General features: G+C 43.0%; 3 protein-coding genes across 4 annotated transcripts; all 3 read left to right on the top strand.

Moving 5' to 3' along the window:
- Positions 1-364: 364 nt before the first annotated feature.
- On the top strand, positions 365-11,870 carry kpna6 (karyopherin alpha 6 (importin alpha 7)). The gene is made up of 14 exons (XM_079175899.1): positions 365-473; positions 2,343-2,476; positions 2,603-2,695; positions 2,875-2,974; positions 3,082-3,176; positions 3,451-3,582; positions 3,697-3,785; positions 3,877-3,976; positions 4,532-4,695; positions 4,789-4,867; positions 5,184-5,309; positions 6,194-6,321; positions 6,842-7,026; positions 7,118-11,870. The coding sequence occupies exons 1-14, from the start codon at positions 470-472 to the stop codon at positions 7,303-7,305; spliced, it is 1,617 nt and encodes a 538-aa protein (XP_079032025.1). The 5' UTR covers positions 365-469; the 3' UTR covers positions 7,306-11,870.
- Positions 11,871-13,420: 1,550 nt separating this feature from the next.
- On the top strand, positions 13,421-20,395 carry txlna (taxilin alpha). 2 transcript variants are annotated; one of them, XM_079176450.1, is made up of 11 exons: positions 13,421-13,480; positions 14,371-14,647; positions 15,026-15,289; positions 15,421-15,512; positions 16,420-16,590; positions 16,886-17,080; positions 17,205-17,324; positions 17,401-17,475; positions 17,577-17,669; positions 17,761-17,856; positions 18,327-20,395. In XM_079176450.1, the coding sequence occupies exons 2-11, from the start codon at positions 14,380-14,382 to the stop codon at positions 18,639-18,641; spliced, it is 1,689 nt and encodes a 562-aa protein (XP_079032576.1). In that variant the 5' UTR covers positions 13,421-13,480; positions 14,371-14,379; the 3' UTR covers positions 18,642-20,395. The 2 variants fall into 2 exon arrangements, with proteins under 2 accessions (XP_079032576.1, XP_079032575.1); XM_079176449.1 differs by having other exon boundaries at positions 13,435-13,530.
- A 382-nt stretch (positions 20,396-20,777) lies between these two features.
- Positions 20,778-23,864, top strand: eif3i (eukaryotic translation initiation factor 3, subunit I). Its single transcript, XM_079176485.1, has 11 exons — positions 20,778-20,909; positions 21,324-21,416; positions 21,510-21,597; positions 21,720-21,785; positions 21,872-22,021; positions 22,321-22,448; positions 22,679-22,789; positions 22,964-23,053; positions 23,172-23,245; positions 23,420-23,512; positions 23,610-23,864. The coding sequence occupies exons 1-11, from the start codon at positions 20,907-20,909 to the stop codon at positions 23,689-23,691; spliced, it is 978 nt and encodes a 325-aa protein (XP_079032611.1). The 5' UTR covers positions 20,778-20,906; the 3' UTR covers positions 23,692-23,864.
- Positions 23,865-24,585: the final 721 nt, after the last annotated feature.

The following is a 24,585-nucleotide window of genomic DNA, read 5'->3' as shown; positions in this document are numbered from 1 at the left end:
TCTGAACCATGCCAGAAGGTATGCAAAGTGGAGAGATTAGTGAGAAGCAGTGACTTTGGGAGAAGAATGCAATGGAAGTCATTTGTCCCCTCCTCTAACTTATATGGTATTTTAATGATGAATGCATGAATGAATTGTTCATCTTAGCAATTTCAACCAATGTATCCGTTTGAGAATTAAATAAATCTAGTCTTAAATTGATTATATTTGGTGTGTCCTTTACTGAAGGTTGCTTAAATGTAACGAGGGAGTGTTATGTGAGGCTGGTGCGCCCTCTGGTGGCAGGAAGTCGGTGTTATATTTTTGACGTTTCCGTGTCCGGTAGACATATTGCTTACAGGAGCAAATTCTGGAAAGCTAGAAGAGAGAGAGAGAGAGAAAGAGAGAGCGAGAGAGCGAGAGAGAGAGAGAGGATTCAAAATTGATTTATATCTTCACAACTTGATACACTCAAACGACATTGGACGTAATGGGTAAGCTTTATCGGCAAATCTAGAGTACAGATATGCGTTTAGGTGGTAAAAGATTGGGCTGTGTCATCGAGAGTAATGATTATAAAACCCTCATCCTGTCACTGTTGTTTAGCTAACTACTTAGCTAACTTCTTTAGCTATGCAGCTAACTTACAGTTAAAGATGCTAAGTTATTAATGTATACTAGTTCTCTTATATTAACCTGTAACCTAACGATATATAGTCTTAGGACGATGTTTAATCTTTTATACAAGGTGTAACACTTCTAACGTAACCTAAGTCGTTAGCCAACTTAAGGAAACTCGGCTAATAGCTAGCTAGCTAGCTAACTACGTAGGCACCGCTAGTAGTAGATAGTTCAATGTTATGAATGCTAGCGTTAGCTGTGTGCTCCGTGCTATTTCGGTGGCATGGTCGATTGTTACTTGATAATCAGACTTCCACAACAACTCATAAATGGTTTATAAGTCATCACTTATAAGATGACACAGTATAATAGTCACGTTTTTATTAGGGCGCAGTTGTGTGTGCGTAGCGGCTAACGGTAGCTTAGCGGCTAGCGTTAGCTTAGCTGTGTTAGCTCTGTCAATCCAGCCACAGAGTTAACGCTACACTGTATTGTTAATTATGTTTTGTGTTTCTATTGAATAGTTAGAGCTAGTAAAGTGAAAACATTTAATAGCATTTATGACAGCTTTGCTAACAACGGTGAGCGATAGTTTTGACATATCCGTCAGCACACTTGTACGCATGCGTGTTACGCTACACGTGACACCAGGGGTCGCCATGTTTTCCAGACCATTCCCGAACAGGATTATGCTTAGTTTTGTGTGTTGTTGTCATTTGTCATTTACAGTGACATAACTGTTAACTTATATATTTATAAATACGACTGAAAGAGAGAGGCAGGGGCAGTCTTTTATAATACAAACTGTCCAAAAACCATCCTGCTTCATTAATGATGTCAAATGCAAATAATATATATATACACAAGGAAATATCAAGCTGGACCGCAAACATCTGGTCATTATGCTATTGTTGTTCTCCCTTCCTAAGGCTCTATTAGATTTTAATATTGGAAAAGTGTCCTTGGCTTGATTTTGTGCACACACACAGCAGAAATGAAGATTTATAGCCATACAGATAGTTTGGGATTTAGATATATCTGCTGTTGAGATTTCTGCCACTGCTGTTTCAATTCCACTGTTGTTGTTTCTCATTAGCAACATGATTTTCTTACTGATGTGAGTCAACAGAAAACGTAGGCCTAAGCACCTTCACCATTCTGGTTTCTTCGCTCTAGAGACTCGTTTCCGTCGGGTTAGGGTCTCCTCTGAACTGCCAATGCAGACTTGTAGTCCCTACCTCCCTCGCTCCCTCTCTCTCTCTCCCCTGTAGCCCCGGGTGACTCAGGGATCTGCCCTGTTCTGGTGGCATGACTGCACAAACACTGAGAATGGGCAGTTTGTCCTGTGTGGGCACCAATTTATGCTAACTCCGCGATTTAACTCTACTGAATAAATACATTTGTTCTGCCTGCCAGCTGACCGGTTGTTGAATAGCTTAGCTGTGCGTGTCTGTGTGTGCGCATGTTCATGTGTGTGTGTGTGTGTGTGTATTTTTAGGCTGTGTTATCCAGTTTCTATGAGCTTGTTTATTCAAGGCCTTTTTATATTTAGACTGGTGTACATGCTGTGTCATCATCACGACTTATAATTAGCAATGTCGAGGGGAAACGAACGCAAACTGTCACATGTTCACTGACTCTTCCCTAAATATGGTGTACCCTTTAAGTTCAACAGCTCTGTTTCCTCCTTGTTCTTTGTTGTGTTTTCATCGTGATGTCTACCTGTGTCTGTGGCCCATTAGAGCCGTCAGCCAGTCCGGCCAAAGACAACTACAGGATGAACCGCTACAAGAACAAAGCACTGAACCCTGAGGAGATGAGGCGCAGGAGAGAGGAGGAGGGCATCCAGCTCAGGAAACAGAAACGAGAACAACAGGTATCCTCAGATCCTTTATCTCTGTGTGAGATTAGGCCAGCGTGTAGTGTGTGTTTGTGTGTGTGTATATCGAACATAGTGAGGCTGGATCGTCTCTATGGCCTCTGACACTCTTTTTAATCTCAGCTTTTCAAGAGGAGGAATGTGGATGTTCTCAATGAAGAGGAGGCCATGTTTGAGAGTCCGCTGGTGGACCCCTACCTCAGCTCTCCAGCAACAGTGAGTGTCTGTTTTTCTAATTCCACTCTTAACAACGCAGACAAAGAGAGGGCCACACAGGACAAATGTCATTATTAATGTTGCCGAGCCACTTTTCCAGCCAGTGGACTGAGAATAGTGGAGTCTGTGCCGAGTGGACCAAGTGTTGTGAGTGCTTGTGCATGTTGTTGCTGTTGCAGGAAGGAGTCATTACCAGAGACATGGTTGAGATGCTGTTCTCGGAGGACCCAGAGCTTCAGCTCACCACAACACAAAAGTTCAGAAAACTACTCTCTAAAGGTATGAATTGTGTACTCATAAGTGATTCTGCACTAATGTGATAACAATCAGGAAGTCACCGTGGACCAAAACAAAAAGTATTCACATCCAGTTTGACCTCATTTCAGAGCCCAACCCCCCAATTGATGAAGTCATAAACACCTCTGGAGTAGTCGAGAGGTTTGTGGAGTTCTTGAAGAAGAGCGTCAACTGCACACTACAGGTCAGTTTGTACACAGTTCAGAACACCCTCTGTGCATGGGATGTGTACATAACGTGTACATTTAATGTGTTTAGTGTCACAATTCTCTTTCTAATACCAATTTTATATTGCCGTGAAAACATATCCCTCTAACAACTGTAATCAATCAATGTCTCGCCCAAAACTACTTTTACAACCTTACATTTCAACACATCATGATAGCGATGGCCACCTGAAAATTGACCATGTACATCTGTAGTTTAAAATGCTAATTTTACACTTTGTGTCCCCGCAGTTTGAAGCAGCTTGGGCACTGACCAACATAGCATCAGGCACATCCATGCAGACAAAGACAGTGATTGTGGCCGGAGCGGTGCCGATCTTCATTGAACTACTTAACTCAGACTTTGAAGACGTCCAAGAACAGGTAACGCAGCGTGACTGACATGATTTATCCATCTTGACTAGTGTGTGCTTCTGTTTATATTTGCTTTGTTCCATACTATTGTCTAACGGTTTGTTGTGTTATTTCTTTCTGCAGGCGGTGTGGGCCTTGGGTAATATTGCAGGAGATAGTGCCGTGTGCAGGGACTATGTGCTGAACTGCGACATCCTTCCACCATTATTAATGTAAGCCCATCTTCATACTGATTACGGCCACGAGCTTTCCTTCCCATAATAACATGTTTCTGATGCTATCTCATGTACTTTGTTATTTCAGGCTTCTGACCAAATCCACTAGATTGACCATGACTAGGAACGCAGTGTGGGCTCTGTCTAATCTCTGTAGAGGAAAAAACCCTCCGCCTGCTTTTGAAAAGGTACGACTATGAAGTCAACACCAACAACACTGAGATCAGGCCGACTACTTTTTACATTTTCAATGTTTTGCTAAGGACAAGTACGGCTGCCAGCAAGTGTTTGAAATACATTTTGACTGTCCTGCTAACCGTCTGCTAACAGCTAACGTTAACTAGCTCTCCTTCTGCTAATTTCAACTCAGATTTGTTGTTGACAATGTAGCGTTATCAGGGACATTTTCTGTTGATGACGGGACGCCGTTAGTTACAAGCCCTGATCCCCGGTACCTGTGGCACTGTAGAGAAAGGAGTACCGTCATGTTCTCAGATTTTTGATGCTGACTTGGTACCAAAGTATCGGCTCTTGTGAAAACCGACACGAGACTGAACTAAAGTTCTTTTGAAGGGTATCGCACATATTGTTTACAAACTCTTGCTCCCTGTTTGTATTTCGGTGACCTTGGGGGAAAAAATCCAATATTGCCGAGGCAAGCTGCTTTCCCTTCAAAAGTTTCACTTGATGTATGCATGTGGTCGTTTCTGAGCATAAATATGCATCGTGTCTGTGCTGTCTAGGTGTCACCCTGTCTGCCGGTGCTGTCCAGGCTTCTATTTAGCAGTGACCCAGACTTGCTGGCAGACGCCTGCTGGGCCCTGTCGTACCTCTCAGACGGCCCCAATGACAAGATCCAGGCTGTCATCGACTCTGGCGTCTGCAGGCGCCTGGTAGAGCTACTCATGTGAGTCAAGTCGTACTCTCTGTTGTCTTTGTCGCAGTAGATATGACCTGTAAATACTTTAAATTTCTCTCTATTGAACCTCCTGTCCTGCAGGCACACGGACTATAAGGTGGCCTCCCCGGCCTTGAGAGCTGTAGGAAACATCGTAACCGGAGATGACATCCAAACACAGGTGAGAGTTAATTCAACTGAAGTTAGTTTCTGTCGCAGAGAAGAAGCCCACAATTTAGCAAAAACACCCTCAGATTCCTGTTTGGTACAAGTTTTGCAGTCGAATATAACAGCAATAGATCCTTGTAATAACATTTAAGAAGCTGGAATCAGAGAATTTGGATTCATTTTTTCTTCTCTACTCTTGGATTGGATTGTTTTATCGTCACAGGTGTTTCTATTATTTTGTCCACCCCATTTAAAATGAGCCTAAATACCAGAAACACTTTTCTTTATAATGACTACATGACCTTTACCCACTCTGTTGCTGTGTATAGGTGGTGTTGAACTGCTCAGCTCTGCCCTGTCTGCTGCACCTTCTCAGCAGCGCTAAAGAGTCCATTCGCAAAGAGGCGTGCTGGACCATCTCCAACATCACAGCAGGAAACCGAGCACAAATACAGGTGATGCATGTAAACCAAGCTCATAACTAAACCGAGCACAAATACAGGTGATGCATGTAAACCAAGCTCATAACTAAACCGAGCACAAATACAGGTGATGCATGTAAACAAAGCTCAGAACTAAACCTCACTATCTGACATTTTCCTCCAGTAATGCTCTCCAACCATGGCAGCAGAAATGCTCATTCAGGTGGTACATTGTTTGTAATCATGACATAAATGTCAAGAGGAATGACATTGTAATAATTTGCTCTTTTGAGAAGAACACACATATTGGTAATCGTGTCTGTTGAACTTGGATGTCAGCTCTGTACAGTACTCCTGACCTTTATATAATCACAGCTAGAGTTATTTAGTCTGTGACCTTAAGGTTTATGTTCTAGTCGCGTTTATGATATTCTGTGCCCTTTCTCCATAACTCTGAATCGTACAACTTTTGCCTGTGAAAGCAGTGGTTTCATCTGATCTTTAATTATTTAATTTAACACAAGCACAACCTGCTAGAACTTCAGGGTGATTGACAGACCTTTCAATACAAGCGCGAGCACTAACAACAGCTATTTTTCTTTTTTAATGGCACCGTTTACATGAGTTATGTTTTAATTATCCAAAAGTCAAAGTGTTTAATAATGTATGTGACTTTTAGATTCTATTAAACAATGTAATTCGCCATTTATTGCCACTGGCATCACTTTTGATAATACTCATGATTTCAATCATACCTTTCCTTTACTTTGGTTAATACAAAATGCTTTGTAATGATGTTTTAGTAAGGGGTGAGGGGGTAGGTTTTTGTGGAAGTTTCAAAGGTGAAGATGTCATAACTATGTTGAGGCTACTTTTGGAGACGTGCTCTTGATTTCATATCGTATTCTGCCCCACAGACGGTGATTGATGCCAACATCTTCCCGGTTCTGATCGACATTCTACAGAAGGCAGAGTTCAGGACCAGGAAAGAGGCGGCCTGGGCCATCACGAACGCCACCTCCGGGGGAACGCCGGAACAGATCAGGTGAGACTCAAATAAAGTTAAACATGTCGGCACTGAATCATTGCGGTCAACTAGAGAGGAAAGTCAGCTGAAAGGGTTTGATGGTCGAGCAGTGATGACTGGAAGCATGAATAGCAGATTGTTTAGAGGTTGGAAGAGTTTCTAAAAAATGAGTTCATAAATTAGCACCAAACTTTCCCCGACAGCAACAGACTGAAAAATAACATTCCAGCCTGTTGTGAATAATGAGAAGTAATCTGAAGTGACGCTTTAATTGTGAAGAAATTAAATGTAGCCTTTTATAGGGAAATCAGGTGATAGAAATGTATTAACATTGTGAACAGGGATGTTACATGGTGCTAAAAACGCAGCCGGTAATCAGAATGAACCAGGAAGAATTATTCATATTAAATGTGTGTGTGTGTGTGTGTGTGTGTGTGTGTGTGTGTGTGTGTGTGTGTGTGTGTGTGTGTGTGTGTGTGTGTGTGTGTGTGTGTGTGTGTGTGTGTGTGTGTGTGTGTGTGTGTGTGTTTGAATCCAGATATCTGGTGAACCTGGGCTGCATTAAGCCGCTGTGTGATCTGCTGACGGTGATGGACTCTAAGATCGTGCAGGTCGCTCTGAACGGGCTGGAGAACATCCTGAGGCTGGGCGAGCAGGAGGCCAAGCAGGAGAACAGCGGCACCGGAGTCAACCCGTACTGCAGCCTCATCGAAGAAGCCTACGGTACTGTACACCATCTCCACAATGACGCACGGCGGGGAGGAAACTATACACGCGTTTATACATTGTTCTAACATTACTTTTTATTTTCCAGGTCTGGACAAGATCGAGTTCCTCCAGAGCCACGACAACCAGGAGATCTACCAGAAGGCCTTTGATCTGATCGAGCACTATTTCGGGGTGGAGGACGAGGACAACAGTCTCGCCCCTCAGGTGGACCAGGCCAACCAGCAGTTCCTTTTCCCCCAGCAGGAGGCTCCCATGGAGGGCTTCCAGCTTTAAGTCCGCAGCCCTCCGCTCTAAAATACACCACGTACCCCACCGCCCCCCATCCATACCTCCTCGTCTCATGGACGACCCATAGAAGCCAGTGTCAGACCTCCATGCCCCAGACCCCCCCCCCCCCCCCCCCCCCCCCCAACCCCCCACATCTACCATCACACACAGACACACCCACCCTTTGGTAAAAGTGTCCCACTCTCCTGAACCAGTGGACTGACTTCTGGCAGGGCAGACCCATGCGTTACCTGGTCAAAGGGGGGAGACCGTCACACTTCCCTAGAAGAGGAAGTGATCACCACACAGCCCCAAAAAGTCTGCCCTGGCTTCAAACGCACACGCGCGGATATCTTCCTGCCGTTCGGTCGCTCTCATTGGCGCCGGCGATGGTTTGGTTGTTTAATATCTTTATACACACTTTTCTTTTCCAGTGGGACATTTCGTATTTCCAGGATTACCCACGCTTCCCCACGCAAAGTCCACAGACTGGGGGGTGCATGAGGAGAAAGATGCCTCGCTCTTGATGTCAGTCTGACTTGGTGCAATTCAAAGAAAAACACAGAGTAACACGATCCCTTTTGTTGTTGTTTTATGATTTAGTTATTTTCTCCTTAACACTTATTTATATGCACTTTTTTTTTAGTGCTTGTGGTTTTCTCTTTTTCTTTGGTTTGCTACCAATAGGCTCCCTGATCATTAGGCTTAGGGTTCAGCTAATCTGATGCCCCGACCTAAGAAGTGTCTTTTTATTCCCCTTCTATTAACATCTTTTGTGGGACAAATTTCATGGGGAGGGTTGAGGGGATCTGATCGTAGGACGGGCTCTGGATGGGATTGTGGAAAAAGAGATTGGCTTTTAATAGCGGATATGTTTAAAGATCTAGATTTTCGAGGGTGGTATAGTTAGAGATCCAATGTTCGTCGTGTGCTGTGTTATTAATAACAATACATTTGAATTATGAAGTGATCTAACTATTAAACAAGGCATAGCTGGGGATTTAAGGGGGGGACAGGTACCAGCAGCAGCAAACCCAACTTATTTTTATATTTAAATGAATTCAAGATGTTTAAAATAGGGCGAAATGCCACTCGTGGTGCAGACACAACATTTATAGTTTTGAATGTCTGACTTCAGTGTAAACGGGCTGCTGCTGCTGCTCCGCGAGGCCCTCGTTCTCCCTCATCTCCCCAGCTGTGTGTGGGTTGGGGTTTGTGCATGGCGTTATATTACCCTGCCTTCAGTCACCGAGTATCCCCGGCCAAACACGGAGAGGTAGAGAACAGCGTGAAGTAATATCTGGAGACTGTGCTGCACAAAAAAAAAAGCAGGAAGTGGGGCCACAACGAAATTAAGCTTGGTGGTGTTAACAGTGGCCGTGTGGTGACAGTGGTGGTGTTTAGTATAGCGGTAGAGTCGAGATATATATATATATATATATATATATATATATAAAGCCTACTGGCATTCTGTATCACTATATATCTTTTGAGGAATGGGAACTGTTCATGATCTTTGCATGTTGATGTAAATAGCCTATCCTCTTCCTCGTGGGTCTAATAAGGAGCCGGGTTTGGCCAGGGATACATCTCCGACACGTGACGAGCCCAACTTCAACCAAAAGTTCAAGTATACATACATATTTGAATTTCGTTGTATTTGCATTATATATATATATATATATATATATATATACATATGTGTGTGTATATATATATATATATATTGTGTATATATAATGTGTATTTGCGCACACTTCATGCACACTTGCATACAACACCAGCAGACACTGTACACACACCTCTCACAGATGAGTGGCTAGTGGCAAGAAAAATAAAGTTTCCATCATCTTTGGAGTAGAAAAAAAAAACGTAGTTCTTTGAGAGTGAAAATTGCCGTTTTTGGCTGTTTTTTGATTTCTGGTCACTTAGTATAGTTTTTTTTTTTTTTTGGATGAAAATGTTGCCTTTGGTTAAATTTTCTGTTTTATTTGAGACAAAGAAAAGACATTTGTTTTGTTTTGGCGTATTGAGATGTGATTCGGTGCACAAAGAGGCCTCATGGAAACTTTCTTTTCTTTCTTGTTTCTAGCCACATGACTTACGATGGTATAAATTAGCCCCGTGAACCCTGACCCCGGATCAGCCTTTTTTTTTGCCTGTGACAGAAGCTGATCCGGGATCAGGCTTTCAGGCTTTGTGGATTGAGCAGAACTGTGGATTGTGTGATGTTTTGACTGACGGGCACTGTGTGAGGAAGAGGTTCGATTGACTCTGTATGACTTCTTTCCCGATCCGAGTCTGGGAGCGCCTGTTGTGTGGATCACTGAACCAGCCTGAACATTAAATCATGAAGCTGTGAACAGAATTATGTTAATCTCAACGAAAATACTCCGGATTAGTCTGTTGAATAGTGCGTGTACTTGGGAATACACTGTCATCAAAGAGGTTTCTTTTTGGACAGACATTTGGTTTCTTTCAGTATTACATTTTTACATAAGCCATAAACTTCCATTGACATAATATCCTAGTGCAACGGGCTGCTATTACATGCGAAGGGTTAAACCGTTCATTGATATGTTAGCGAGTGAGTTACGTTATCCACAGAACACGCGTGCTCCCAGTAAGACGTGAGAGTTCAAATCATGAATAATTGAGCATCAAGAACTTGCCTCTACACACGACAGACGTAGTGTAGAGCAGCATTTATACCTGAAGTCTTCGATTTCAGCGCTAATTCTGAGCTTGGCCTACAAATAACGCCGGAATTGCAAAGGAAAAAAAAGAAAAGTGCATCAACCAGGAAGAAAAATATTTATATTTCTGAAAAATGAAAAATGCACTCCTATTCACAAAAGTGCCAATCCGACCAACAAAGACTGGAGGTTCTTATGTATCTGTCTTTGACTTATAGATTATTTTCTTTATATCTTCTTATTTACTTGAATGTGCACACGTTTTGTGCAGAACATTGCTGCTCTATTTTCCTTATCTTTAAAGTTACATTATTTGCCATTGATTCTATGGGAAGAGTGGCATGCATTACTGTGGGCGCCTCAATAAGGAATTGAATTAAGGCAGTTTAATTCTCTGTCTGTGGGGAAAATGACTTGAGTAATTACATAAAACTGGTCTTTTCTAGCTACTTATTTTCCATTATTACAGTCTTCTGATGGTTTTCACTGTGCGTAGCTAAGCTGCAGCTGTTTTTTTCATGCGGTGGAAACAGTAGAGTGTAATATTTAGCATTTTCTTGGGGTCCCACAGCCGGCCCCTCAAACTCAGCGCTGATAGAAACATTCTAGTACTCACATGTGGCAGATGATGCAAAATTGTGGAAATTTAAGCGACTATCATAGCAGACAATTGCAGGTACTAACCGTTGTTGTCATAGTTTTACCAAAGTTTTGTCATCCTGAAGGCTGGTTGAAAGGATTTACTTGATGTCTTTGTTTTCAATACTCAACTTCTTGTAATTAACTTGGTTTGACCCAGTCCACAAGACTTGGTTTGACCCAGTCCACAAGACTTGGTTTGACCCAGTCGGCATGACTGAGAGTTTTTGCTTCAGGCCATTTAAAAACTTGCTTCTTTTCATTAGAAGCTGCAATAGCTCAGTCCCTCTCTTCTCAGTTTTATTTTTTTCTCAAGTTCAAGTACTGTTTTAGGGAGTTAAAAAAAAACAATAATCCTGAAGACTGCAATAAATATATTGTCCAAAATCAGGCACCCCAGAGGCAAAGATCCACCGACTAACTAACGTCTCTCTAAAGGTGAAGCTAACCGAGGCAACTACTGGACATTTTTCTAAGATTAAAAATCTGGATTCAGTGATTTACATTAAAAAGTATTATAAGTTAAACTAATATGTATGTTCTGATACATCGACAGGGATTCAGATGCAATTCTAATCACTTCTGAGAAGTGGAGAAAAAGCCTCATTGGAACATGTCACATGGAGAAAATATAAAAAAGAGAGGAACATAAATAGGAGTTGAGGATACAAGCCTTTTCTGCTTTTTCTTGATCTTTTTTTCCTGATCAGGATATTCTGGGCTATATTTTTGGATAATTGTGTTTAGTCCTAGTCGGGCTGCATGATCAGGAACCTTGTTATCCAAAAGGGGGAATGAACAGACATCACGAAATATCTCAAATCTGACTTGTCTTCCGTCCTAGAAGCTGTTCATGTCTAATATCAAAACTCTGAAGCCATGCTCGGCTTGGTCATGTTGTCTATGCTACAAATGTTTACAATGCTACATGTTTGTAAAAAATACTTTTCATACGCCACCACTGACCAGTCCTGATGTGTATTCTCTGCTCTGGTCCTCTCATTTCTTTTTACATGTATTTATTTTTCTCTATTCTTGTTTATGATTTTTTTTTTTTTTTCATTTTGCTCTAAATTGCTCATCTTTAAAACTGTGACTTGACTTGACTTTACCGACGGTATGAATGAGTGACGAGAAAACTTATACATGACACACAAACATGAACATGGAAAACAAAACAAATGCATACAGGAAAACGGCAACAATATTACAAAAAAAAAACGTGTAAAGGAAAAATATATTGAATTTAAAGTTCAGTGGAAATACTGTACAAAACAAATAAAGTTACGTTGCAACCCTTTAATGCAAATGTTTCGTCTTTGATCACAGTGTGAAGGAATGTTACTGATACAGTACCTGTGGAAAAAGCATACGAATTGTAATATTAGACAAAGATAACCTGATTTCATGTATTAAGGGAAAAAAGCCATCCTAACCTACCTGGCCCGATGTGAAAAAGTAATTTCCCCCCGTTGATAATTCATGAATGAACTGTGATCAACCACATGTTTTGGAAAGTTGAGTTAAATTTCACTAGCTACACCCAGGCCTGATTACTGCCAGACCTGTTGAATCAAGAAATCACTTCAATAGAACCTGTCTGACGAAGTGAAGTAGGATAAAAGATCTCAAAAAGCAATTCAAGAACAGATGAGAAACAAAGTAATTGACATGCGTCGGTCTGGAAAGGGTTGCAAAGCCATTTCTACGGCTTTGGGACTCCAGTGAACCACGGTGAGAGCCATCATCAACAAATGGAGAAGGACTTGTGCAACAGTGGTGAACCTTCCCAGGAGGGGCCGGCCCTACCGAAATTACTCCCAAAGAGCGCATCAACGACTCATCCAGGAGGTCATAAAAGACCCCAGAACAGCATCTAAAGAACCGCAGGCCTCACCTGCCTCCATCAAGGTCAGTGTTCATGATCCAACAATAAGAAAGAGACAGCATCCATGGCAGAGTTCCACTGCTGAGCAAAGAGAACACAAAGGCTCGTCTCACATTTGTCAAAAAAACATCTTGAAGGTCCCCAAGACTTATTCTGTGGACTGACAAGACAAAAGTTGAACTTTTTGGAAGGTGTGCGTCCCGTTTCATCTGGTGTAAAACTAACGCAGCGTTTCATAAAAACAGCATCATACCAACAGTCAAACGTGGTGGTGGTAGTGTGATGGTCTGGGGCTGCTTTGCAGCTTCAGGATCCGGACGACTTGCCATAATTGATGGAACCATGAATTCTGCACCATTTCCTCTCATATCTAATCTGAAATTAGACAAATTGTCTCATGAATGAGATTTTGAAGGGCTTTAATTTTGAAATGCTACATCAGAATGTCCTGCTTCTCTTTTTAAAATAAATATTGTACTACTGGATTCTATCCATATTATTTATAAAATGTATGCACTGAGGTTAATGTTGACATTAGTAATTGTTCTTTTAGTTAGTTAATTTGATATTAGTGTATTTCATTGTATATATTGTGCATTTGATATCTAATATTGTACACTGTTTTTCTTGTTGTATATATTGTGCATTTGATTTTTTATATTTGTTATTTTTATTTTTATTTACCTGTACACATATTGCTGCTGTAGCGAAAAAAATGTCCGCTTGCGGGATTAATAAAGTATCTATCTATCATTAATAGCAATTGGCATTATATTACTGTAGGTGGCGACAAAGCCTCAGGTCGGGATGTAAACCGCCGTTTATGAACTACAAATAAGAAGAAGAAGAAGAATCCAAAGTTGGCACCGGAAGTCATTTTCTTTTTTTTCTGGCTCACGCTGTTGTGGAAACCCGCAGTTCGCAGACACACACTACGTTTCCTCCTTTGAGTCTGAAGGTGAACAAACTCCCTCATATCAGAGAACACTGGATATCATTCACAGACGAGTACGTTTGTAGTCTGTCTTTATTTTTAGAGGTAAAAACAAATTAATTTACAAGCTAATTTCGCCGCATCTGGAGGCTAACGAGCGTTAGCAGGTGCTAGCTAACGTGATGGTAAAGCGAAAGCTAGCGAGGACCTGGCTCTCTTTAATAGGACATATAGCTTAGCTTTGTCATGGCATATGTTAGTACACAAGCTAAAGCTAGTGTTATAAACATATGTAACGTTAACACATAAGGTAGAGTTTTATGTAACGAGAAGGTTTTACCCAATTTACAGGAAATCCCACACAAATGAGTGGTGGTTGAACGTGTTTATGCAAATAATCTAGTAAATATAACGTCAGTTATCACCAGAAAGAGGATATTTTGTGACTTATTAACTTTGATCAACACTTACTACTTAGCTATTATTGCTTGTTTGGTTCAATCTTTGCACTACTGTTTAGTTAGATATTTAATAATATTCTATTTCATTGTATATATTGTACATTTTTTATATTTCATATTTTTTGCTCTTATTCTTATTGTAGATATTGAGCATTTTTATACTCAATATGTAATGCTTATCTGCTGTAACGAACAAATTAACTTCATAAAGAATATACATATCTATTATATTTTAGTATGTTGAAAATGACCCGTTGCTAATATCAATATTAAACGTTTCTCTACCGCGGAGAACGACAGTTGGCAACGTGAATTGCTGATCTTTAGGTCAGTTTGGTGAGTGAGTTGCTGTTTAACGTGAGGAGGCTGTGTCCTTAAAGTCGGTCCAGTATCTGTTTTAAGTCATTGTACTGAAGTAGTTTAACTGTACGTGTCTTTTTCTACTTGCAACAGATACCAGAGATGAAAAAACAAGACACAGAAGAGTCTGCCACCCAGGGCGGCGAGGACACTCCGCCGACACCAGGAGGGACGGAGTCACCTGCAAAAGACAGCTTGGACAGCAACAGCCCCAAAGAGTCTGAACCACAGACGCCACAGACGGACACGTCTCCACAGATAGACACGTCTCCACAGACAGACACGCCGACACAGACGGCCACGTCTCCACAGACAGACACACCTACACAGACAGTCACACCTTCACAAGGCGACGAGGCAGGAAGTGAAGGTAAAGTTTGAACTATTTACCAGGTACATTGTACGTTGTTGACATGATAACCAGTGATGGTCACTGTTGGGAGAGGACGTTGTTGTCTACCTGTCACTGTGGACGGCTAGAGTACATTGATTTGTAATAGATCACCATCAATAACTACAATGATTGATATATTTAATCCTTAATAATTGGTTCATCTTTCTCACTAGTCATCAGCTAAGACACTGGTAGATTACGTTTGTTTTGATCACATTGTGTTTTATCAGCCAAAATGCTATTTTTGGAGTTATTTTAAAGACTAAATGTCTTTGAAGCTTCACTGCAAGTGCCTCAACTTTTCCAAGAATTACAAAAAAAAATGTCCTTTTTTCCTCCCTTCACTGCGTCTAGTTGCAGCGGCGGCCCTTTCTCAATGCGACATGGCCGAGGAGCTGAGCCGGCAGCTGGAGGACATCCTCAGCACATACTGTCGGGGAACCATTTCAGACGACGCCGGCTCCGTGCCCAACGGCCAGTCGCACAGCCCCGAGCTCAACGGCCTGAGCAACGAGCGGGGGGGCGGCAAGCCGGAGGGCAAAGCCAACGGAGCTGGCAACGGAGGGCAGAAACAGCCGAAGAAGACTCAGGAGGAGAAGAAGAAAGTGAAGGGTCTGGGTAAGGAGCATCTCTAATATTTGCTTATTACAGATACAGAAGTAACTGTTAACAGTTTGGAGACTAGTTATAAAGTGTTTTCTAACCGGCTCTCTGGTTGTGTCCTGTCTCTGTTTAACTTGTTGACGCAGGCAAAGAGATCACTCTTCTCATGCAGACTCTGAACACACTGAGCACCCCGGAGGAAAAGCTCGGAGGCCTCTGTAAGAAGTACGCTGAGCTGGTGAGTGTTTCACGCAAAGTCCAGCCCGACGCACCGCTGTTAATCTTTAAAACATTTCCAGTGTCGATGTGAATTATCAGGACTTTCTTTCCCCTCTGCTCTGCATGTAATATCGGTTTTATAACCTCGGGCGTTGCAAAATAAATCTGGCGTTCAGAGGATGAACTGCAGACAGTGACTGAAGGGATCAGTTACAGTCTGTCTGATAAAGGTGTCGTAAGGGGGACACGTCGTCAGGTGTTTGTGAAAGGAGAATACAGTTAGAATGAGGAAAAGCTTTTCTCGACTTGTCACCTGCGTTCTGAGTGAGGACACGGCCTGTCGACGGGACCTCTTAGTAAATCGGGAGTGTACTTGGAAGTTGCTGTCGTCAGACACAGAGTGGTGCAATGCAGATCTCTGTCCAATGAACTCAGCCCGTGCTCGGGTGTCGTGTAGCACTTTGCGGCACTAATGATGACCTCGCATGATCCACTGGGTGCTGTGTGTGTGTGCTGTAGTGAGTTTTCACTTCGGCCGTGTGTGTGTGTGCATGAACGTTTGAGAGGTAGACCGTGTGTGTGTTTGGATGTACGAGAGCTCGATGAAGCTGATGTTTGTGTGTCGGAGCTGATGGATGAAGAGGGGTCCGCTGTTATTGGCTGAAGGCAGAAGCAAAGCCGCCGTGTGGTTTTAGCATCATGTGCTTTCGTCCCCTTCCAAAGGATGCAATGTACGGTAATAATAGTATTGTTTTAATATTACTAAGTGACGAGTGTCTATGACCTCAAACGGATGAGCCGTAACATGTAATCAACACACGGCACCCTTTTGTTTTTCGAGGCGTGCTGTTTGGTAAAACATGTCTTAATATCATCCGTCCAATCGTGTGGAACAACATCAACATGCATCTGTGTGTCTGTGACAGCTGGAGGAGCACCGCAACACCCAGAAGCAGATGCGAGTGCTGCAGAAGAAGCAGAACCAGGTGGTCCAGGAGAAAGACAACCTGAGGAACGAGCACAGCAAAGCCCTGCTGGCTCGCAGCAAGCTGGAGAGTCTCTGCAGGGAGCTACAGAGACACAACCGCACTCTGAAGGTAACGGAACAGCACCGGCGTCCTGCATGTAGACTCCTAACTGCTGCATCCATCCCATAAATGACTTCCTGCAGCTGTGGCCTGTCTAAGGTCCAGTCTCTGTGTATTTATCCGTTTATTTAAACACAGTTTTGGGTCTCTGACTCCTTAGATTAGCTGCCTTCATGAGATGTGCATTACTGAATTACCAGAATTGGTCACTTTTAAGATGACTCTGAGGTTAGACAGCTTTTCAAAGTGGGAACAAGCAGCACATCCTTTTCCACTTCCGTCTTCAACTTCCGTCCGTCTGCAGGAGGAGGGAATGCAAAGAACGCGCCTGGAGGAGGAGAAAAGGAAGGAGGTGACCTCCCACTTCCAGGTGACGCTGAACGACATCCAGGCTCAGATGGAGCAGCACAACGAGAGGAACGCCAGCCTCCGACAAGAGAACACGGAGCTGGCCGAGAAACTGAAGAAGCTGTACGAACAGTACAAACTACGAGAAGAGGTTTGTGCGCCCTGTTCCTCCACAACGGCATCTTTTGAGGTGCTGTAGTTCTCTTTGATTTCAAACTGCAAGTGGAATACCTTTTACTGGATGTGTGACAGGCTTTTTGTGTTTCTCTGACCAGCACATAGACAAAGTGGTGAAGCACAAAGACCTGCAGCAGCAGCTGGTGGACGCCAAGCTGCAGCAGGCTCAGGAGCTGCTGAGGGAGTCGGAGGAACGCCACGACAGAGAGAAACACTTTGTAATTATCCTCCTGACTCACATTTACAGAAACAAGCAGTGTGTGTCCTCCTGTTTACCGCGATTCGTCTCCTCAGCTGCTGAAAGAAGCCGTGGAGTCTCAAAGGATGTGTGAGCTGATGAAGCAGCAGGAAGTTCACCTCAAGCAGCAGGTTTCCTATCAGCCTTTATTCTTCACCTTTTTACAGTCCGGACTGTGATCATGTTTGCATCCTAATGTGATCAAACCTGTTGTGTTGTTGTTGTTCTTCAGCTCTCACTGTACACGGAGAAGTTCGAAGAGTTTCAGACCACTTTGTCCAAGAGCAATGAAGTCTTCACCACGTTCAAACAGGAGATGGAGAAGGTGAGCGTCTGAGGGCGTGAGATTCAGAGAAAGACGAATCGTATTCGCTTTTTTGCAGGACGTGACGGTCGTGTTTCCTTTTGTGTCTCAGATGACTAAAAAGATCAAGAAGCTGGAGAAGGAGACGGCCATGTATCGGTCCAGGTGGGAGAGCAGCAACAAGGCTCTCCTGGAGATGTCAGAAGAGGTAAAGCAGCTTTTTGGGGTTTTAGATCGCTAGAATACAGATAGATATTCAGTTCAGATGAGGCGATTTATTCGATCAAGAACAGTTCAAATGACAGTCTGTAGTGATTATGTGTCACTATGCTCGTTTAACCGGCATGAGTGGATGAAAGCTGTAGGCAGCCTTTTTAAAAATACAAGTCAGATCATGCAAATCTCCAGTCAGATGTTTGTCTCCTCCAAGTAACAGTCTGTAAGCTTCTCCTTTTGTTATTTCAATACTTATAAATAAATAATACTTAGTTAAGTTGTGATTTTGACAGAACAGCATTTGAACAATACTTTTGTTCACATTTATCTTTACATTATGGATGTGTGTGGTGTGTAATAAAGTGATATAGCCAATTATTTATATGTAATTCGACATGTTTATAACCCGTCATATCATATACAACATAAAGGCTAACGTGTGTGTGTGTGTGTCGTCTCCAGAAGTCAGTGCGGGACGTTGAGTTTGAAGCTCTCCAGGGTAAAGTGCAGCGGCTGGAGAAGCTCCGACGGGCCCTGAAGGTGGAACGCAACGAGCTCAACAAGAAGGTTCAGAACCTCAGCGGTCAGGAAGCCGTCGCGGAGGCGGGACCCCCTGCCTCCGACCCGCAGACCGACTCCCCCTCTCCGCCGCCCACAGACTCTCTGCTGCAGCCCGTCAGCCTCCCCGTCCCGGACTCCGCCCCCTGCTCCCAGTCCTGCCACTGTGACACAGACGTCCCGCTAGGAGAGGCGAGGGCTCTGCCCGTCGCCGAATGAAGCAAACGCTGCTCACGCCCCCCCCCTCCAGCATCAAGCCACCTAATAAGAAGCCACCAGCCTGCAAGCCACTCCCCCCTCAGCTGGAGGAAAGTGATGAGATCAGATAGCAAGGTTAACTTGTGTCCTCCCAGCATGCCCTGCAGGCTTTATAACGGTCTGTCAGTACATTTACATGCACACCATAACTGTTACTGTGAATGACCTCGTTAAGGTGATGATTAAAGGTGACGTTACACACGCTGCTGTTTGTGGCTCTCAGTCGACCAAAAGCTTTGAGAGAAATCAGACTCGCTCCAACTTACACCTTAACTTGACCCTGTTTATATGACGGCAGCATCAATCTGTAATAATCTAATTATTAGTACTACTTGATGATGTGCATGTAAATGCACCGGCTGCCTCTGTGTTTCACTGCACATTCCCTTTTTTTGACTTGTATCAAACACAACTGCTCGGCGAGAAAAAGTAACGGTGCTGCTCGGGATGACACAAGGCAGGCAGGTAAATGACAAGAGGTTGTGTGTGTGTGTGTGTGTGTGTGTATGTATGTGTGTGTTTGATGTTTTAAAATCCATTCCTAGTAATTGAATGTTTTTCTTTCAGATGAAGTCTTAACGGGGATGTGAAGATGATCATTTCTGTGGCCAGTCCGATTCTTAATATCATAGAAATAATCTAGAATTCTACAAATGTATTGAAGGACGTTTGTCACTCTGGATTTCTCTCATTTCCCTTTTCTTTAGTTTCAGAGTTTCCACTTCTTGTGGACCGTTTTAGGGAAATGTTTTCTTTATTTTCTTTGTTTTCGTCACACTGCTTCTTTTGTGCAGTTTTTTTCTCGTGTGTATTTATTGTTTGAAGCATAATCTGATGTTTAAATGTATGTATCTTACAGAGCACCACTATAACATAGATCTGTTTATTTTACACATTTAGAAAATGTAATAATGTGTTCACTTTATGACTTTTCATTCCTAACCTTCCTTATTTTTTTACATGTCTGCTTATAACCTTATAATGACGACTTAGAGCTTGTTTTTGTGCATTGGTATGTATGGCGTGTGTGTGTGTGTGTGTGTGGGGGGGGTTCACATGGCTATGATTGTCTCCTCTCATCCCTGGTAAAGCTTGTGATCAGGTTTCTACTAGAGAACGTTGGAGGACCTCTATGCAACGCTTGCCTCGTGTCTGTTTTTTTTCTTCCTGTGGCTGTCTCAACTGACGAGCACTTAGCTGAGAATGTATATTCATTAACTCCACTGTCTCGCATGGATGTATTGTATAAACAGACAACATATCTCACGGCAGATCTTTATTTTTTGCTTAGGTTTGAAGCTTAATTAATCTCGATAGATGTCAAGACGTTGAACGTAATGTTGTGCATCTTCCTGGTGCTTTCACGCGGTGCAGTGACTGAGCCGAGTGGGAACAAACGGAGCGTTGGTGGACTTCTGAATCGTGGTTTGACTCCCACGCGTGCGTTTCTCTTCAGTCATTCTTATGTACTACTTCATATGTAGCATTGGTAACAAGGCGTCAACGTATAGACTCATTTTCAATTGAAATAGAAATGGCAGACGTAGTTTCTTCCATTGACCCACAGGACAGAATCGTCCGTGGTAGACGTGGAGCTTCATTGACCATGAGAAGGAACCAAAGATGTTTCCTTTCTTTTGTCTTTTGCAGTACTTTTATCTGGCCCTGTATATTTTGTTTCTTGTTAAATAAAAGATGTAATGGTGTGTATTTCAGTTGTTTGTTGGCTGATTTAGAAAGGATTTACGATTTAAACGCATGTTTTAATACGAGAAAGGTGTGTGCAGTTTTTGCACTTTTAGACCACAAAACTACATTTGAATTTGATGTGTCTTCAGAAATGCAGTTTTTGTCTTTTTCATTGTTAAAAAAATGCACATCACAGAATTGAATCAATGTTTATAGATATTACTATCGGTGTACAGGTTTTTTCTAATAGCACATTGTGTGCTTTACCTTTAATAAATCAATTTATATTTCCTTTAAATCCCATTTAAACACCTTTAAACTGAAGGGATTGGGCTTTAAGGTGATTTGGGTGCAGAACTACATTATCACCGTCAGAGGGCGCGCTAACTTGATGTTGCCTTTGTGCGCCGGAAACGCGTCATCTTCCTCTTCCGCCGCTGCTCCGGCGCCCTGAAACACGAGTGCTGATCTTTTCTCTTTTTTAACGGGAGTCGCTGTGAATATACTGGGTCGACTGGTTACACCCAGCTGACGAAAATGGTTTGTGAATATTTATTAGTGACCGTCTATCGCGAGCTGAGCTATATATATATATCTATATATCTCAGAATAAATACACATTCATCGTGCTGACACTGTTAGCTCCGGTTTAGCTAAGCTAGCATATCTAGCTTGGCTAACGTTAGCTTAAGAATTAGCCAATGCTAGCACGACTGTTAGCTGCATGTTGTGAGAGATGTAAGATGATTCACCGGCTGTTTGAACTGCACTGGTGTACAATACGCTAAGATTAATTAAGTACACATAACATTTATAGCTGGTTCGTCATCACCGACCGCCTATTGTCCCCAATAATAAACGCCATAGCACTTCATGGAGTCATCTGCTCCTCATTTGAAGCAGATGGATGTACTGTTATATCAAGTTAACAGGTTTCCCTCCCTCCCTCCACAGAGACCCATCCTGCTTCAGGGCCACGAGAGGTCCATCACTCAAATCAAGTACAACCGAGAAGGAGACCTGCTCTTTTCTGTAGCTAAAGACACGGTGAGATAACGAACACATGCCCCGCCGTTATCTTGTTATTCCACCTGCAGTTGTGTTTGGTATTAACTTGTATTATAATGTCTCCTTCTGTAGGTAACCAACGTGTGGTACTCTGTCAACGGAGAGAGGCTCGGCACCTACAATGGACACACAGGAGCCGTGTGGTGTGTGGACTGTGACTGTATCCTTCTTCAAGAAACACACTTGTTTGTGTTGTTTTATTTCAAACGTTCACACGATCGTGCGTTCATGTGATGTCGCCGTTCTCATACATGTTGGGCTCCTTAACGTGCACTCTCTCAGGGGACAGCAAAAACGTGTTGACGGGATCCGCAGACAACAGCTGTCGACTGTGGGACTGTCAGACTGGTGTGTAAAGACAAAGACGAGCTGCACTCCAAGAACAAAGCGTGTGTCCTACAACCACTAACTCCCCGTGTCTCTGTGCCTCACAGGTAAACAGCTGGCCATGCTCAACACCAACTCCGCCGTCAGAACGTGCGGCTTCGACTTCAGCGGCAACATCATCATGTTCTCCACAGACAAGCAGATGGGTTACCAGTGCTTCCTGAACTTCTTCGACCTGAGGGATCCGCAGCAGATCGGTACGCACCACACACTGCACAATTTGTTGTCCTTGTTAAACTTGTCACATCACACGCTGTAAAGACATTATGGCACATTTTCCCTTTTTGTCTTTAATTATAAACTGCAATATTCCTCTGCAGGAAACAGGATGTAGCTCTCTCTCAGTATTTAACAAAGTCATGGTGTCACACATCACTGTATGAAGTCATTTACAATCAGAACATAATATTTAAAGGAGATTGTTGTTAGTGTGGTAGGATAAATGCAGCTCCTCTCGGTGGTGTAACGAGTGAGTTTCTCGCTTCCGTCCCTGCAGAGGACAACCAGCCCTACCTGTCGCTACCGTGCAATGACCACAAGATAACCAGCGCTGTGTGGGGACCGCTGGGAGAGTTCGTCATCGCTGGCCACGAGAACGGAGAGTTCAACCAGTTCAGCGCCAAGGTGGGTCAGACACCGTCTTTGAACTGTGTTCATGTGGCACCGGCTGCAGGGCTTAAAGTCCCAGTGATAGAGATATATATATATATATATATATATATATATATATATATATATATATTGCAGTGATTAAGAAGATGAAGAATGCAAGTGTGATTTCAGACGAGGCGTGGCTTCAAAAAACATTTGTTTTAAACTCATAATCTTCAAAGTGACTGTTTATTTATTGGCAGGATGGAGAGATCATCAAGAAGGCCAAGGACCACACCAAGCAGATCAATGACATCCAGACGTCCGTGGATCTGACCATGTTCATCAGCGCCTCCAAGGACAACACGGCCAAGGTGAGATCCCCGGCTCGTTGAGTTGTGAATGTATGGGTCACGTTTTTATATAACACCAGAAATGATTTGGTGTGTACATACTGTGTATAATCCGTGTATTGGTAACCTGATTTTTATCTGAACTTGCCTGTTGTCTGACATCATACGTCGGGTGTCTCCTGTGTTTCCTCTCAGCTGTTTGACTCCGCCTCTCTGGATCACATCAAGACTTTCAAGACGGAGAGACCCGTCAACTCCGCTGCCATCTCCCCCGATATGGATCACGTAAGTGCCGACTTAGTAAAACGAGGAAAAGGCTGTGCATGCTGCTGTCACCGTGTACACGTTTGTTTCACGACCTGCTTTGTCAAATGATAAACGTGATCTGGTCCCTACCTCTCAGGTGGTGATGGGAGGTGGACAGGAGGCCATGGAGGTCACCACTACCTCCACCAGGATCGGCAAGTTTGAGGCCAGGTGAGTTAAAATGTGCCCGAGGTTCACTCCACGGGTCAGGAAAGAACCACCGTTCCACATGAACGTGCCCGATAGTACGAGCCTGTTGCACAGTATCTGGTCCCGTATCCACTCTGCTAGGGACGGTCCAGACCGAGGCGCTGACCCTGGCTTTTCTTCTCCCCCCCCCCTCAGGTTCTTCCATGCTGCCTATGAAGAAGAGTTTGGCAGAGTCAAGGGTCACTTCGGCCCCATCAACTGTGTGGCGTTCCACCCCGATGGCAAGAGGTAAGACGCTACGCTGCCCCGTGATGTAAAGTGGTCAAAGGTCCCCGTGTGTATCACTGCTAACATTTCCTTTTGTACAATGTTTTTTTGTTTCCAGCTACAGCAGCGGAGGAGAAGACGGATACACGAGGATTCACTACTTTGACCCACAGTACTTTGACTTTGAGCTGGAGGCATAAACAGTCGGGCTCCTTCCCCCACACCGCTTCAGTCCAGTCAGGAAGAAGCAACCACAGTCTACTAACCACCTCGCCTCATTCCCTTCATCTGAACTGATCTGTAATCAGTGTTCTTTTCACCCGTTGTTTCAAATAAAGGTAAAGAGGTCGGGACTGCATCTCGGAGACAACAAGAGGGTTTCTGGTGGTTTTTTTAATGTCATTTTTCTAACATCACTCGGGAAACAGTCTTTGTGGGATCAGAAGCCGCTTTCGTACCCTGGATCCTCGGAGCGATCGCGACTGGACTTCAAACCCAACTTTCTTTAATTAATCTGATTCTACTAACAAAGTGGAATTTGAGTTGATGTATCTTCTGTTCTGCCATTCCGCACCAATTCACCATAAAATTACTGAATTCAAGTCGTGGATGCGTGATTTATGGAACTCTCAATCAGTCGACAATGTGATGCAATATAAAGGAGAAGCATTCTAAAAGGTTCTGTGCCACTGCCAACCAATTAAGTTACAGTTCTGTTATTAAATAAATTATATTCAAAAATTCAGTTTAGTCATAGTAATGTATATCAGAAAAAAACTGATGGTATAGCATGTCTTGAAAGAGTTATAGTTTATCTCATAAAAGTAGTCGTATGACGTACCATAAAGATGTCATTGTATAGAATTTTGTAAAATAGGTTAAAGTATGTAAAAAAAGCCATAATGTCTAAAAAGCCAGAATATAGTATGTCCCAAAACCCCCATAAAAAGCCAAGTATATTGTCTGATGAAAGTGAATAAGTCAAAGACAATTTAGTAAACTATTAAAATGTCAAAGTATATTGTAAAAAAAGCAAAAAGGTTCACTGGTTATATCGGCCTCAGTGTGGCGTTCCAGCCTGATGTAAGAGACTA

The sequence above is a fragment of the Pholis gunnellus genome (genome assembly GCF_910591455.1).
Source record: "Pholis gunnellus genome assembly, chromosome: 16".
Lineage (NCBI taxonomy): Eukaryota > Metazoa > Chordata > Actinopteri > Perciformes > Pholidae > Pholis > Pholis gunnellus.
Note: the sequence above shows the minus strand (reverse complement) of the source record. Positions and strands in the feature narration are given on the sequence as shown.

Bases quoted from the DNA above. Each gene is read 5' to 3' on its own strand.
- kpna6 (XM_079175899.1), top strand. The intron at 3,583-3,696 runs GTAACGCAGCGT...TTCTTTCTGCAG, and splicing joins TTGAAGACGTCCAAGAACAG to GCGGTGTGGGCCTTGGGTAA. The intron at 6,322-6,841 runs GTGAGACTCAAA...GTTTGAATCCAG, and splicing joins GGAACGCCGGAACAGATCAG to ATATCTGGTGAACCTGGGCT.
- txlna (XM_079176450.1), top strand. From the start codon at position 14,380: ATGAAAAAACAAGACACAGAAGAGTCTGCCACCCAGGGCGGCGAGGAC. The intron at 15,513-16,419 runs GTGAGTGTTTCA...TGTCTGTGACAG, and splicing joins GTAAGAAGTACGCTGAGCTG to CTGGAGGAGCACCGCAACAC. The intron at 17,325-17,400 runs GTAATTATCCTC...TCGTCTCCTCAG, and splicing joins ACGACAGAGAGAAACACTTT to CTGCTGAAAGAAGCCGTGGA.
- eif3i (XM_079176485.1), top strand. The intron at 21,417-21,509 runs GTGAGATAACGA...CTCCTTCTGTAG, and splicing joins TTTCTGTAGCTAAAGACACG to GTAACCAACGTGTGGTACTC. The intron at 21,786-21,871 runs GTGTGTAAAGAC...TGTGCCTCACAG, and splicing joins ACTGTGGGACTGTCAGACTG to GTAAACAGCTGGCCATGCTC.